Source organism: Callithrix jacchus, chromosome 5, assembly GCF_049354715.1.
Source record: "Callithrix jacchus isolate 240 chromosome 5, calJac240_pri, whole genome shotgun sequence".
Classification (NCBI taxonomy): Eukaryota; Metazoa; Chordata; class Mammalia; order Primates; family Cebidae; genus Callithrix; species Callithrix jacchus.
In genome coordinates, this window is record NC_133506.1 from 97826559 (window position 1) to 97841326 (window position 14768).

General features: G+C 38.4%; 1 protein-coding gene across 50 annotated transcripts in view; it reads right to left on the reverse strand.

The window, feature by feature from the left end:
- SYNRG (synergin gamma) overlaps positions 1-14768 on the reverse strand; it is a 98129-nt gene that overhangs the window by 67743 nt on the left and 15618 nt on the right. For 31 of the 50 annotated variants that reach the window (XM_078373785.1, XM_078373781.1, XM_078373778.1 and 28 more), the window contains 4 exons: positions 14005-14126; positions 5089-5219; positions 3714-3819; positions 3046-3157 (listed from right to left, as the gene is read on the reverse strand). In XM_078373785.1, coding sequence (XP_078229911.1) covers positions 3046-3157; positions 3714-3819; positions 5089-5219; positions 14005-14118 — 463 coding nt within the window. In that variant the 5' untranslated portion in view covers positions 14119-14126. The remainder of the gene's footprint in view (positions 1-3045; positions 3158-3713; positions 3820-5088; positions 5220-14004; positions 14127-14768) is intronic. The other 19 variants (XM_078373790.1, XM_078373788.1, XM_078373780.1 and 16 more) reach the window with 1 other exon arrangement.

The following is a 14768-nucleotide window of genomic DNA, read 5'->3' on the forward strand; positions in this document are numbered from 1 at the left end:
TTTTGCATTTGGTTCAAAAAAGGCAAAACTAAAAATGTATGTATCTATTCATTTATTTTAGAGACAGGTTCTTGCTCTATCACCTAGGCTGAAGTGCTGTGGCATGCTCATTGCTCATGATCATAACAGCCTCCTTGGCTCAAGCAATCCTCCAGCCACAGCCTCCTGAGTAGCACATGCCACCATGCCCAGCTAATTCTTTCCTTCTTTTTTTTTCTCATAGAGATGGTGTCTCACTATGTTGCCCAGGCTGGTCTCAAACTCCTGGCCTTGACTGTCTTTCTTTCGTTAGATCAGTAATTTTTCCCCTGAGACCATTAATGATTTACATCAAAGTGATGATTATTTTTGAAGTCGAAATGATCTATTTATCTAGATATTATCTTAAACCAATATACATCAGATATAAGAAAACCTACTGATACAGTAGCAAATAAATTTTGGACAAACATATACTATGATGACTAAATTTTATTATTTACTAAGAAATTCAGAAAGAAATAATGCACAATACAAACTTGTAATTTTTGAAATATCATGTCTGATCCACACATTTGCATAGATCATATTTCAGTAAAGTTACCATATGAGGAATAAAAATTACAAAAGACAAGAACTTTTTTTTTTTTTTTTGAGACAGAGATTTGCTGTGATGCCCAGGCTGGAGTGCAATGGCGTGATATCGGCTCACTGAAACCTCTCCTTAGTTTCCTAGGTTCAAGAAATTCTTCTGGCTCAGTCTCTGAAGTAGGTGGGACTACAGGCACATACCACCATGCCTGGTTAATTTTTGTATTTTTGGTAGACAGAGATACACCATATTGGCCAGGCTGGTCTCAAACTCCTGACCTCAGTGATCCACCCACCTTGGCCTCCCAAAGTGCTGGAATTACAGGCATGAGCCACCACACCCAGCCAAGACAAAAACATTAAACACATTACTAAGATGATATTTTCTTGTGAAAAGTATCAACACTAGGATATCATGAAGTGCTGAATCAAACAACCATAGTCAATTTAAGAAAGTAAATCCCCCCTGAAGACTACCTTTAAAAGATCTTGGCACTAAAAGATATAAATGTCAGCTGGGCACAGTGGCTCATGCCTGCAGTCCTGGCACTTTGGGAAGGCCAAGGTGGGCGGATCACAAGGTCAGGAGATCGAGACCATCCTGGCTAACACGGTGAAACCCCATCTCTACTAAAAATACAAAAATTAGCTGGGTGTGATGGCATACACCTATAGTACCAGCTACTTGGAAGGCTGAGGCAGGAGAATCACTTGAACTTGGGAGGTGGAGACAGCAGTGAGCTGAAATCATGCCACTGCACTCCAGCTTGGGTGATGGAGCAAGACTCCGTCTTGAAAAAAGAAAAGAAAAAAGTCAGCCAGGCATGGTGGCTCACACCTGTAATCCCAGCACTTTGGGAGGCCGAGGCAGGCAAATCACAAGGTCAAGAAATTGAGACCATCCTGGCAAACATGGTCAAAACCCATCTCTACTAAAAACACACAAAAATTAGCTGGGTGTGGTGGCACGCGCCTGTAGTTCCAGCTACTCAGATGGCTGAGGCAGAGTTGCTTGAACCTGGGAGATGGAGGTTGCAGTGAGCCGAGATTGTGCCACTGCACTCCAGCCTGGTGCCACAGCGAGACTTTGTCTCAAAAAAAAAAAAAAGGCACTGTGGCTTTTTATTTACATTTAATTATAATAAACCTATTCTACAGAAGCTACATTTAATATGAAGCTCATTAATAATACTATTTTATTTTTGCTCCTTCACATCTATTATTATTTATTTTTAGACTGGGTCTCCCTGTCACTCAGGCTGGAGTACAGTGGCACGATCTCAGCTCACTACAACCTCTGCCTCCCAGGTTCAAGTGATTCTCGTGCCTCAGTCTCCTGAGTGGCTGGGACTACAGGCTTGCACCACTATGCCCAGATAATTTTTATATATATATATATTTTTTTTTTTGAGAAGGAGTTTCACTCTTGTTACCCAGGCTGGAGTGCAATGGCGCGATCTCGGCTCACCGCAACCTCCGCCTCCTGGGTTCAGGCAATTCTTCTGCCTCAGCCTCCTGAGTAGCCGTGATTACAGGCATGCACCACCGTGCCCAGCTAATTTTTTGTATTTGTAGTAGAGACGGGGTTTCACCATGTTGACCAGGATGGTCTCGTCTCTTGACCTCGTGATCCTCCCACCTCGGCCTCCCAAAGTGCTGGGATTACAGGCTTGAGCCACATGCCCGGCCAATTTTTGTATTTTTAATAGAGACAGGATTTCACCACGTTGGCCAGGCTGGTCTTGAACTCCTGACTTCAAGTGATCCTACCTGCCTCGGCCTCCCAAAGTGCTGGGATTACAGGCATGAGCCATGGTGCCTAGCCTGAAATGTCCAATTTTTAAAAAGAATGTGGTAACAATCATGCAAAGGCAAGACTCATTTCAACTGCTAAGTGTTCAAAAGAACCACCACCCCCTCACCCAAATCCCTTTACCCTACTCTAAATAGGCACATTTCTTTTTGCTTACCTGACAATAAATGTTGATTTAAAAACTACGAAGAACTGCATTGAGAAACTAAAATTTCATGAGGAATATTATTATACCTATGATTTTTTTAAATGAGGTATTTTAAGAATTTTAAGTTTCATCACATTAAATAATGAAATCAGAACTAGCTCATAAAAGTTACTATAAAACAATGAGAATTAAATGGTAAACTCCTTTATTACATTTGCTCTGAGTAAATAGGTTTAGTAATGTTTACATATTTATATACAGAAAACTTACAGGTGAAATTGTCATACTGACATTTAATTAGAAGACAAAGAAGTTTTTTTCCTCCCAAGACAGTTGTTATCCAGATTAGAGCTCTTAAGCCATTGTACATTTGAGAACATCCAAATCTGTACTCAGCTTGAAGGAAGAGTTCTGCATTGACTTTTCACACACACATACAATGGCCAGGTAAACAAACAGGGACTACATAAACCACCTTCCAAGAAAAGAAAAATGTAATGCCTCTTAAAACTACCTGGTTTTTTGGGGTGCGATGCTGGAGTAGGGTGCATCTTTGCATCTCTGGAAAATCCATCTAAATTTCCTTTTATGGCTTCCAAAGCATCATCTCTACTCTTCTCTCCTGTCTAAGAGACAACCAATATACGTGTATTTCTTTACTTATCCCTTACTGTGTCTTAAACCCTCTCAAATTAGGAAAAGCACAGATATTCATCTATTTCCAATATTTTTACCACACACTTCTGATAATGAATTCTCCAAGTCAGACATTGGTAAATGATTAAACAATGATACTCCACAGAAAATAAAAACATCAAAGGGCCAATTTATAAATACTTTAGGATAGGCCTGTTTGATATTAAGTGTCCTGTGAAGGCTCTAAGAGAAATATGAAATATCACTGAATTCAGGATTACTGTTTCCCAAGAAAAAGATTACAAACTGCCATGATACCAAAAAAGAGCTGAGAAGATAATGGCTGATACCCTATTCTCATTGACAACAGTGTATCTTTACAGAAAATGAAAAATCCTTCACATTAGGAATTAGCTAAACTAAAATGGAAAGAATCAATCACAGCCTCAGCTTGGGCTGGTGCCCCAGTCAGGAAATCCATTGAATGAGTGAGAAGAAGCAAATTCAGGGTGTGTATGCTCTGGGTTAGAAGTATTCAAACATTACCTTGGGTTTCACACTGCTCAAAAGTCTGAGCTTTTGCTTCTGCTCTTCAAACTGGCGCCTTTTTCTTTCTTCTTCTAAGAGTTTTTGTTGCTGTTCAAATCGTTTTCTGAAGGAAAAATGATCTAATAAAGAACCAGCTCCTGGGATTATATACTGTGTTTTATATTGTTTTTTTGTTTTTGTTTTTTCTTTGAGACGGAGTTTCGCTCTTATTGCCCAGGTTGGAGTGCAATGGCGTGATCGTGGCTCACTGCAACCACCACCTCCAGGGTTCAAGCAATTCTCCTGCCTCAGCCTCTCAAGTAGCTGGAATTACAGGCATGTGCCATCATGCCTGGCTAATTTTGTATTTTTAGTAGAGACAGGGTTTTACCACGTTAGTCAGGCTGATCTTGAACTCCTAACCTCAGGCAATCTGCCTGCCTCGGCCTCCCAAAGTACTGGGATTACAGGCGTGAGCCACCATGCCCGGCCTATATTCAGATATCTAACAGTTTTGGCAATATCATGTTGCATTTCTAGAAGTGTAAATTTCATTGCGACAATCCTGTTTCCTCACTATATTAATTCCAAAATATGTGACATGAGTTGAAAGAATGATTTACCTAAATTATGTATATGAATTTATTTCTTATCTGATTTGCAAGAAGAGGAAATAAGCTTTCGCATACAAAAGTATTCTCAAAAAACAGGGAGGCAAATAAACCTAAGAACACACTTCACTTTGCACATTAAAAAAGAACCTGCTTGGGAAGCTAGTGTCATACAGGAGAAAGAATAACGATCTGGGAATCAGGGAGCTACCCTGTGGGTCCAGGCTTTGCTGGTAACGGTGTAACCTGGACTGACAAGTTACTTCATTTTCCCAGACTTCGTTTTCACTAGATGTAAAACAGGAGGGTTGAATTAGAGGATCTCTAAGGTCCCTTTTGACTCTAAACTTACAATAATGGCATTTTAAAGAGGGTTTTTTTTTTAGACAGGGTCTCACTCTGTTGCCCTAGCCGGAGTACAGAGTGGCATGACCACAGTCTTAACCTCAGGATTCAGGTGATCCTCCCACCTCAGCTACCTGAGTAGCTGGGACTACAGGCGTGAGCCACCATGCCTGGCTAATATTTTATATTTTTTGTAGAGACAGGGTTTCAGCATGTTTCCCAAGCTGGTCTCAAACTCCTGGGCTCAAGCAATCTGCCTGCCTCAGCCTCCCAAAGTGCTGGGATTATAGGCATGAGCCACTGGGCCAGGCCTTAAGAGTTTTAAAGGCAACTTTTGACTGTTTTAGTTTCAAATCTGCACTAGAGAGCATTAGACAATTCTTAAGATAGATGCTATAATGTATCTTTGCAATTCTTGAATTCTGGCGATGTCTTACTGCTGCTCTTCAGCAAACTGCTTCTGCATGTCTGGAGTGTACTGTGGGCCTGGAGGACGCATGCCCAGGAAGGGTGCTTGTCCTAGGTAAGGCATTCCTGCTGCTGGCATTGGTCCCATTGGTATTCCTGCCTAGAAGAAATAGACAAAGGCTTAAAAAACACAATTTCTCCTTTAAATTATCATACAAAAATGTGACTCCCATAAATTCTATCTTAATACTTTTATTTGTAAAAAATATATTGTATTAAAAGATGCTAAAATTGGAAAGCTCCTTTACTATCTAGCCCTTCACTGTCCCAGAGGTGACCACTGCTAAAAGTCTGATAGGTGTGTGTGTATGGAAGCATACGCTCACAAGTTATATTCTTGTGAACTCACTGATCCTCTCTGAGAAGAGGTATTATATCTTACATACTTTCATATTTACAGCAATAGGTAAGAGCCTGGCATATGGCAAACATACCACAAATAAAATTAAATCTGATTTTCCAATATATATGAGAGGATAACGAATATTTTAACATTACCAAAGGCCTAATAGTCAAACTTTTGTAGAAAATGAAAACTATTCAATAAAAAATGATATATTATAGTTTGTTAAAGTGTCCAGAAATAAGAATAACACAATAGCTAATCATAAAATTTAATAATATTATGTTTTTTAGGGACAGGGTCTCATCGTGTCACTCAGGTGTAATCACAGCTTACTGCAGTCTCCAACTTTTAGACTCAAGAGATCCTCCTGCCTCAGCCCCAGAGTAGCTGGGACTATAAGTGTGCACCATTACACCAGGCTCAAAATCTAATATTAAAAATGATGACAATCATAATGATTAAGTGGCTGATTTTTAGTGAGTGAAAACTCTTCTACTACTCAACCTCCCTAAAAAATTCCCCTTCTGTCTCTAACTAAAATCTGTCTGTGAAACCCTCTCATTTGGAGATTGCTGTTTCTCTTCTATATTTGCTGTAAGTGGGGAATATTCCTTCTTGAAAAAACCTGAATACATTTTAATTTCTCACCCATAGACTTCATTTACTATCCGACCTTGTTCATGTCATCTACTGACCGTCAACTTCCCTACTCTTCAGTTGAACACTTCAGACTTTGCTATCTTCCATTCTACCCCTAAACTGCTCTTGCTAACATCAATCATCACCCACATGGCTAACTCACCTAACACTGTGGTCTTCCATGTCTTTAGCCTCCTATTCACAATCAGGCCCAATATACAATTCCAGCTTCCCATTCTGTGGTAATACCCTTCAACTATCAGCACCAAAGACTGCCTCATGTCCAAAATCTGGATGTTAAACATCCTGACACTTGATGACCACCTCATATCCTTCTAGCTCATCTAGACCAGTCATTCTCCTATCTCAGTATCTCCCACTTGTTAATTTTTTTTTCCCTGAGCTAATTTTGTAGGTTCCACCTGCTAATTTTGCCACTTTTCTCATGATCCATCATCTTCATTATGTCCTCACTTCCCTTCTTGTTCAACTTAGATTCTAAGGCTCACTATTAAATGCCCTTGTAAAGATCCTTAATTCCCTTACTTGTCAGTTTCTTAACATGATCTCCTGGGAAACTTCACCCCTGATTAGAATCTACTAATCAACCTCTCCATGCTTATACAAAAACCTTTGAATCTTGCTGGAGAGAAAAACATTGAGGATTCACTTTAAATTCTTCTTTTTTTTTTTTTAGACAGGGTCTTGCTCTGTCACCCAGGTTGGAATGCAGTGGTGCAATCTTGGCTCACTGTAACCTCCACCTCCCAGGCTGCTGAAGTGATCCTTCCACCTCAGCCTCCCAGGTAACTGAGACCACAGACATATGTCACCATGCCTGGCTATTTTTTGTATTTTCAATAGAGATGGGGTTTCACCAGGTTGACCAGGCTGTTCTCCAACTCCTGACCTTAAGTGATCCGCCCACCTTGGCCTCCCAAAGTGCTGGGATTACAGACGTTGAGCCACCACACCCTGCCAGCTTGGAATGCTTCTGCAGAGTTTCTATCACTCTACAGCTAGAGTTTACAAACAATACTGCTTTATTACTAACGTTCTCTATTCTAAATCTTGGGTGGAGATAGCTGTGTGTACTTATTTAAAATCCATAGTATTGTTCTCTTGCTGCTAAAAATTAGTATCACAGTCCTAGAATTAAATTTTTATTTCTTTTTTTAGTTTACCCAAAGTATATAAAATACAAAAGAAACTCCCCAAATAACAGAGATTAAAAATAAGGCAAAGTATTCTACAAAAATAATAAAGAATTAAAGAAATGAAGGTGTTATGCATATTGCCTTCTTACTTACAAACTCCTTTCTTGAGGAACATTCAAATTTACTAAATGGGATTTTGTTTCCCCACTACACCCAGAAAGGAGGCACTAAGTTTTTATAGACTTTTGAAATCTAAGTAAACTAAAAGGTTAAGAGATACTAGTCTTTAATTATATACTGAGTGGATGACATACCAAAAGAAAGAACTCAGAAATCTGAGATACATTTGATAAACTGATGGCTACTTAAGATTTAAATAAGTTGAGAAATATAGTATGATAGTTAAGACTAGAAGTGTAAAAGTGTCCATTTCACTTAGAACCCCAACAGGTTTTGACAAGTTGATCTTAAAATTATACTGAAGGGTGGCCAGGCACAGTGGCTCACACTTGTAACCCCAGCATTTTGGGAGGCCAAGGCAGGTGGATCTCCTGAGGTCAGTTCAAGACCAGCGTGGCCAACATGGCGAAACCTGTCTCTACTAGCAATAAAATTTTAACAATAAAAATTAGCCAGGTAATGGTGGTGTGCACATAATCCCAGCTACTTGGGAGTCTGAGGCAGAAGAATCGCGGGAGGCGGAGGTTGCAGTGAGCCAAGATTGCTGCACTGCACTCCAGCCTGGGCAACAAAAGTAAAACTCTGTCTCAAACAAATAAGATTATACTAAAGGGCAAAGAACCATGAATCAGCTATAATGCTTTAAACAAAGAAGGATGATCCATACTATCAGATATCAATGCTTAGGCTAGATAATTAAGGTATAAGATATATACTGATGTAAGGAAAGACAGATACAGCAATGGGACACATACATCAGCCCACAAATTAATCCAAAGCATATAAAGAAATTTGATATTACAGGAATAATCATACAAATCAGTAAGTAAAAAATGGTCTATTTATAAATGATTTGGGAACAACTGACTACAATGGAACATAATAAAATTACATCCTTCTGCCTCACACTGATACTAAAGAACAATTCTAAGTAGGTTAGAGACTTAATTTGAAAAGAAGGGCCAGGCGCATTGGCCAAGGCAGGCACATCACTTGAGGCCAGAAGTTCCAGACCAGCCTGGCCAACATGATAAAACCCCATTTTCTACTAAAAATACAAAAATTAGCCAGGCGTGGATGCCTGTAATTCCACCTACTCTGGAGGCTAAGGCAGGAGAATTGCTTGAGCCTGGGAGGCTGCAGTTGCAGTGAGCCGAGATTGTGCCACACTCCAGCCTGGGCGACAGGGTGAGACTGTCACAACAACAACAACAAAAAAGAAACTTAAATTTTTAAAAATAAGAAGATACAGGTAGGGAAGAATGTCTTAGAAAAGACAAAAAAAAAGGAATGATTTATCCATCTGACTCAATTTCTACACAACTTGACACTATAAACAAAATTAAAAGAGAGGTCAAAGAGTAGGAGAAGATACTGGAAACACATATAACCACAAAGGATTAGAGTCCAGAATATATAATAAACTCTCAGAAATCAATGAGATCAAAACAGCAAAACATTAGAAGCAACTTAAATGTCTGTCAACAGAACAACACATATTCACTTAATGAAATACCAAACAGCAGCTACTATAAATAAACTTGGCATAATTTTATAACAGGTATAAATCTTGGAGGAAAACAATGTTAAATTTAAAAGTCAAGATGCTGAAGGACACATACGTAAAATTTAAAACCTAGAAATTATTATATATTGCTCATGAATATACAAATATATAAAATAATAAAAGAATAAAAATATGGCCAGGCACGGTGGCTCATGCCTGTAATCCCTGCACTTTGGGAGGCAGAGGTGGGTACATTGCTTGAGGTCAGAAGTTCAAGATCAGCCTGGCCAACATGGTAAAACCCCGTCTCTACTTAAATACAAAAATTAGCCAGGCAAGGTGGTGGGCACCTGTAATTCCAGGAACTAACTACAGAGGCTGAGGCAGACGAATCACTTGAACCCAGGAGGTGGAGGTTGCAGTGAGTTGGTGAGATGAGATCGTATCACTGCACTCCAGCCTGGGCGACAGAGTGAAACTCTATCTCAAAAAACAAAATAAAACAAAAAAAAACCAAAGTATAAAAATATATATGGGAACTATAAACACTGAATTCATGATAGAGATAACAACTTCTGAGGAAGGAGAGGAAGGAAAGTACTTTTCCTTTCCTTTTGTTTTTTTTTTTGAGATGGAGTTTTACTCTTGTCGCCCAAGCTGGAGTGCAATGGCACAATCTCAGCTCACTGCAACCTCCGCCTCCTGGGTTCAAGCAATTTTCCTGCCTCAGCCTCCCGAATAGCTAGGATTATAGGCATGCACCACCGCAATCAGCTAATTTTGTATTTTTAGTAGAGATGGGGTTTCTCCATGTTCGTCAGGCTGGTCTCAAACTCCTGACCTCAGGTGATCCACCTGCCTTGGTCTCCCAATGTGTCAGAATGACAGGCATGAGCCACTGCACCCAGCTGGAAAGTATTTTTCAATTCTTTAAAAAAAATGTAAAGCAAATGTGGCACGTTAAAATTTGATAAAGGTATGATCTGACTACCTACATAAAAAATCCCATGGAATCCATAAAAAAATTTCTAGAATTAGTTCAATAAGGTTGAAGAATACAAACATATACAGTCAATTGTATTTCTATATACTAACAATGAATACGTGAACACTGACATTAAAAAACAATGCCATTCATAATTGCTCAAAAAATCAAAATATTTGGATGTAAATTTAACCAAACATGGATGTGAATTTTATGCTGAAAACTATGTAAGTGCAGATAGAAGGAACCAAAGACCTAAACAAATGAAGAGATATCCCATGTTCTTATGTTGGAAGATGTCACTTCTCAAAGATACCAATTCTCCCTAAATTCATACAGAAGTTTAACACAATGCCTATCAAACTCCAGCAAGAGTTTTTCCAGAGATAGACAGCATTATCCCAAAATTCATATGGAAAGGCAGAGGAACCAGAATAGTTAAAACAATTTTGAAAAGAAGAATGTAGGAGGAATCAACCTTATTGTATAGCTACCATCACAAAGACTGTGTTGTTGGTGAAGGAACAGACATATACGTAAATCAGTGGAACAGAACAGAGAACCTAAAGGAAGATCCATGAGCATGCCCAACTGATTTTTGACAAAAATGTAAAAGCATTTCAATGGAAGCAGAATAGCCTTTTTGATAAATGTTGCTTGGGCAATCAGACCTGCATAGATAAAAAGAGAGAGGTAAAAGACAACCTCAATCTAGGTCTTAAATCTTACACAAAAATTAACTCAAAATGGATCATGCACTTAAAAGTATAAAACTTTAAAAAAAATAGGAGAAAATCTTCAGAACCTAGGGCAAGGTGAATAACTCTTAGACTTACACCAACACATGATCCATAAAATGAAAAACTGGTAAACTGAATTTCATCAAAATTGAACTTTTTCTCTGTGAAAGACCCTGTTAAGAGGATGAAAAGACAAGCTACAGACAAGAAAATACCTGTAAACTGCATACCTGACAAAAGACTACTACCTAAAAGATACAAAGAATTCTCAAAATTCAATAGTAAAATACCAAAAAATGCAATTAAAAAACTGCTTCAATTAAAAGCTATGAAAAGACATTTCTCTGAAGAAAATGTAATGATGGTTAATAAACACATCAAAAGATGCTCAACATCATCTGCAAATTAAAACCATGAGCTATTACAACGTACTTATCAGAATGACTAAACAAAAAATAACAACACTAAATGCAGGTAAGAATGCAATAACTGAACCTCTGATACATTGCTGGTGGGAATGTAAAACAGTAGAGTTGCTCTGGAAAAAAGTTTGGGTGACCAAAAATGCAATACCATGCAACCCAGCAATTGCACTCTTGGGCATTTATCCTAAGAAATGGGGACTTATGTTCACACAAAAACCTTTAGTTGTAATAGCCAAAAACTGTAAACAACCCTGATGTCCTTCAGTGAGAGAACGGTTAAACAAACTGTCATACATCCACACTATGGACTATATTCTGTGTCTCAGCTGTACCAATGTCCATACGCTGGCTGTGTTACTATAGTTCTACAAGTTTTTACCAATAGAGGAACTGGGCAAAGGTTTTCTATTATTTCTTACAATTACACAACAGATTGCAACAGGTTTACACATGTAATCATGTGCTCTATACTTGCCTAGATGTTTGAAATGCTTCAGAATAATTTAAAAATATATTGTAAATCATGAGGAGTGTTTTCTTTTTATGTGTTTTGGGGAAGGGAGTGGTTATAATAATCATCATCGATAATAATATAATAATAATCAAGACTAAATTTCTGGCTGGCGCAATGGCTCATGCCTGTAATCAGCACTCTGGGAGGCCAAAGCAGGCAGATCGCTTGAAGTTAGGAGTTCAAGCCTAGTCAACACTGTGAAACCCCATCGCTATTAAAAATACAGAAATTAGCCAGATGTGGTGGTGCGTGCCTGTAATCCCAGCTGCTTAGGAAGCTGAGACAGGAGAATTTCTTGAACCTGGGAGGTAGAGGCTGCAGTTAGCTGAGATCATGCCACTGCACTCCAGCCTGTGCAACAGAGCAAGACTCAGTCTCAAAAATAAAAAATAAAAAAAAGGACTAAATTTCTATGTTGACTTTTTTATCTGAATCATCACTTTTATCTCCAAAGACTTAAGAGATAACTATAGGAATAATGGGTTTGCTTCATAAATGTCCCTGGTTGGTAAGAGCTACTGAGTTTGGGGGGAAAAATAAGATCTAGATTATTTTTCTTAAAGAACAGTGAGCAGCTTCCAAACAGTATAATGCCTATCAGCAAGATTAAAGGTTAAAGAAAAAGACTTTGGTTGCTTTGTCTTAGATTCATTAATATACACGCTTATGACATTCAGGGACATTACTAAGGCACTAACAACTCTCATAGTTTACTTTTTTCTTGTTGTTCTGCATGTTAGAGACTCTTAAATTGTTTTTGGTTGTTTCAAACTCTAAAAACATTTTTCAGATAATTGTCTAAGTCATAAAATAATGTTTAGTGTAAAAATTAATGATTTAAAATTTGTATCAATTATTAAAATTCAGTAGTAAGCTTAGAAAGTCTTAATTTAAAATACACTGCATTCTATGATAGATTGTTTTTAGTTATTTGCTGCCTTTATTCTAAGAGGACTACATGTCCCTATGTGGTTTACATTCTTCCTGTTACATTCCTCCTCTACTGATGTTAGGACCATATTACTTTTGTGAGCAGAAGTGACTAGTAAACCTCCAAGTGTTAGCTTTAAAGGACATCACAGGGTTTGGTCATCTCTTTTTCCTATGCCAAGAACCTAGGATGTCCTGGCTGAAGGTACTAGGATAAAGAAAACATGAGCAGAGTCAGCACTCTGAATATGTATCACAAGTGAGGAATAAACTTTTGTAAGTCACTAAGATCTGGGGACAGTTTCTGCAGCAGAGCCTAGTGAAAGCTAGTTTAACATGGATTAAAAGCTCAAGAAATATCAATGTATTCCCATTTTCTTCCTTCTAGAGATGGATAAAAGAATGACACTGGACGTTTTCCTGACCCTTTAAACACAAAACAGAAGCTTTATTTGCATAACTGACTTCAAAACAACAACGGTTTCAAATTAAAATTCTGATTGTGAACTCCTATTACTTATTTCTAAGTTATATACATGTGTTACTGTACACAAGTATATACTGTATAACAAAACACACAGCAATAGAAAATGTTAAAGTATTAGGTAAATAAGTGAACTAATGCAGAAACAAAAAACCAAATACCGCATGTTCTCACAAGTGGGAGCTAAACATCGGGTGCACATGGACATAAAAATAGGCTTGACAGACACTGGAGCCTATAAGAGGGGAGAAAGAGTGGGGGAAGGGTTGAAAAACTAGCTGTTTGGTACTATACTCCCTACCCGGGTGATGGGTTCCCTCAGCATCACACAACATAGAACTGTAACAAACCAACACATGTGCTTCCTGAATCTAAAATAAAAGTTGAAAAAAAAAAAACAAAAATAAATAAATAAAAAATAAAGCATTAGGTAAAAATGAAATACAGTATATGGCATTGGCATTAAAGATATGTTAATAGTATAAAAGCAAAAATGCTTTTATAATCTAGCTTTCTTTTTTTTTTTTTGAGAAGGAGTCTCACTTTGTTACCCAGGCTGGAGTGCAGTGCCGTGATGTCAGCTCACTGCAACCTCCACCTCTCAGGTTCGAGGGATTCTCCTGCCTCAGCCTCCCGAGTGTCTGGGACTACAGGCACATGCCACCACACCCAGCTAATTCTTGTAGTTTTAGTAGAGATGGGATTTTGTTATGTTGGCCAGGCTGGTCTCAAACTTCTGACCTCAAGTGATATGTCAGCCTTGGCTTCCCAAAGTGCTGTGCTGGGATTACAGGTGTGAGCCACCACTCCCAGCCTTTTCCCTCACTCTTATGAACACATCTTCATTTTAGTTTGAAGGAAGACATTTATTTACATTTATTTCTAATTGTAACATTAAGTTCTTAGTCTGTAGCTTTTGATATATAAACGTAACAACAAACAATAACTTTGTAAAAAACCAACTAAAGAAGCAAGTACCTGCATAGCAATAGGTCCTTGGGAAATCTGAGAGCTGTAATTCATTCCCATAATGCCTTGCATATTAGGCTGCATGACAGAGACCATAGGAAATCCTTGTTGCTGCATCGGCATCAGGCCTGCTGAAAATGTAAAGCATTATTAAAGTCAATGTGTTTTAAAGTTTATTTTCTTAAAACCGTACCTAAAGGACTTGTTATTTGGCAGAAAGCAGACAGAGTGTAAAGGAAAAAGCACAGGGTTCTGAGTGAGACAGATATAAATATGAATTCCAACTCTATCATTTACTTAGCTGTGTGATCTTGAACAAGTTACAAAACTTCATCTATAAAATGAAGATAATATCTCTTCTACAGAATTAGCATGCATATTAAAAACTAATAGCATGGCCTAATTGGGGTATTCATACCCTTGTGTTGTTACATTCCATACTGAATAGGGCTGACCTGTATAACCAATAGGATACCGTGGAAATGAGAGCATGTAACTTAAAAGTCTAGTTATTTTTTTTTTGACCCAGAGTCTCACTCTGTCATCCAGGCTGGAGGGTAGTGGCATGATCTTGGCTCACTGCAACCTCTGCCTCCTGGGTTCAAGCAATTCTCCTGCCTCAGGCTGCCAAGTCACTGGAACTACAGGCATCTGCCACAATGCCCGGCTAATTTTTACGTTTTTAGTAGAGATGGGGTTTTGCCATTTTGGCCAAGCTGGTCTTGAACTCCTGACCTCAAGTGATCCGCCCACCTCAGCCTCCCAAAGTGCTG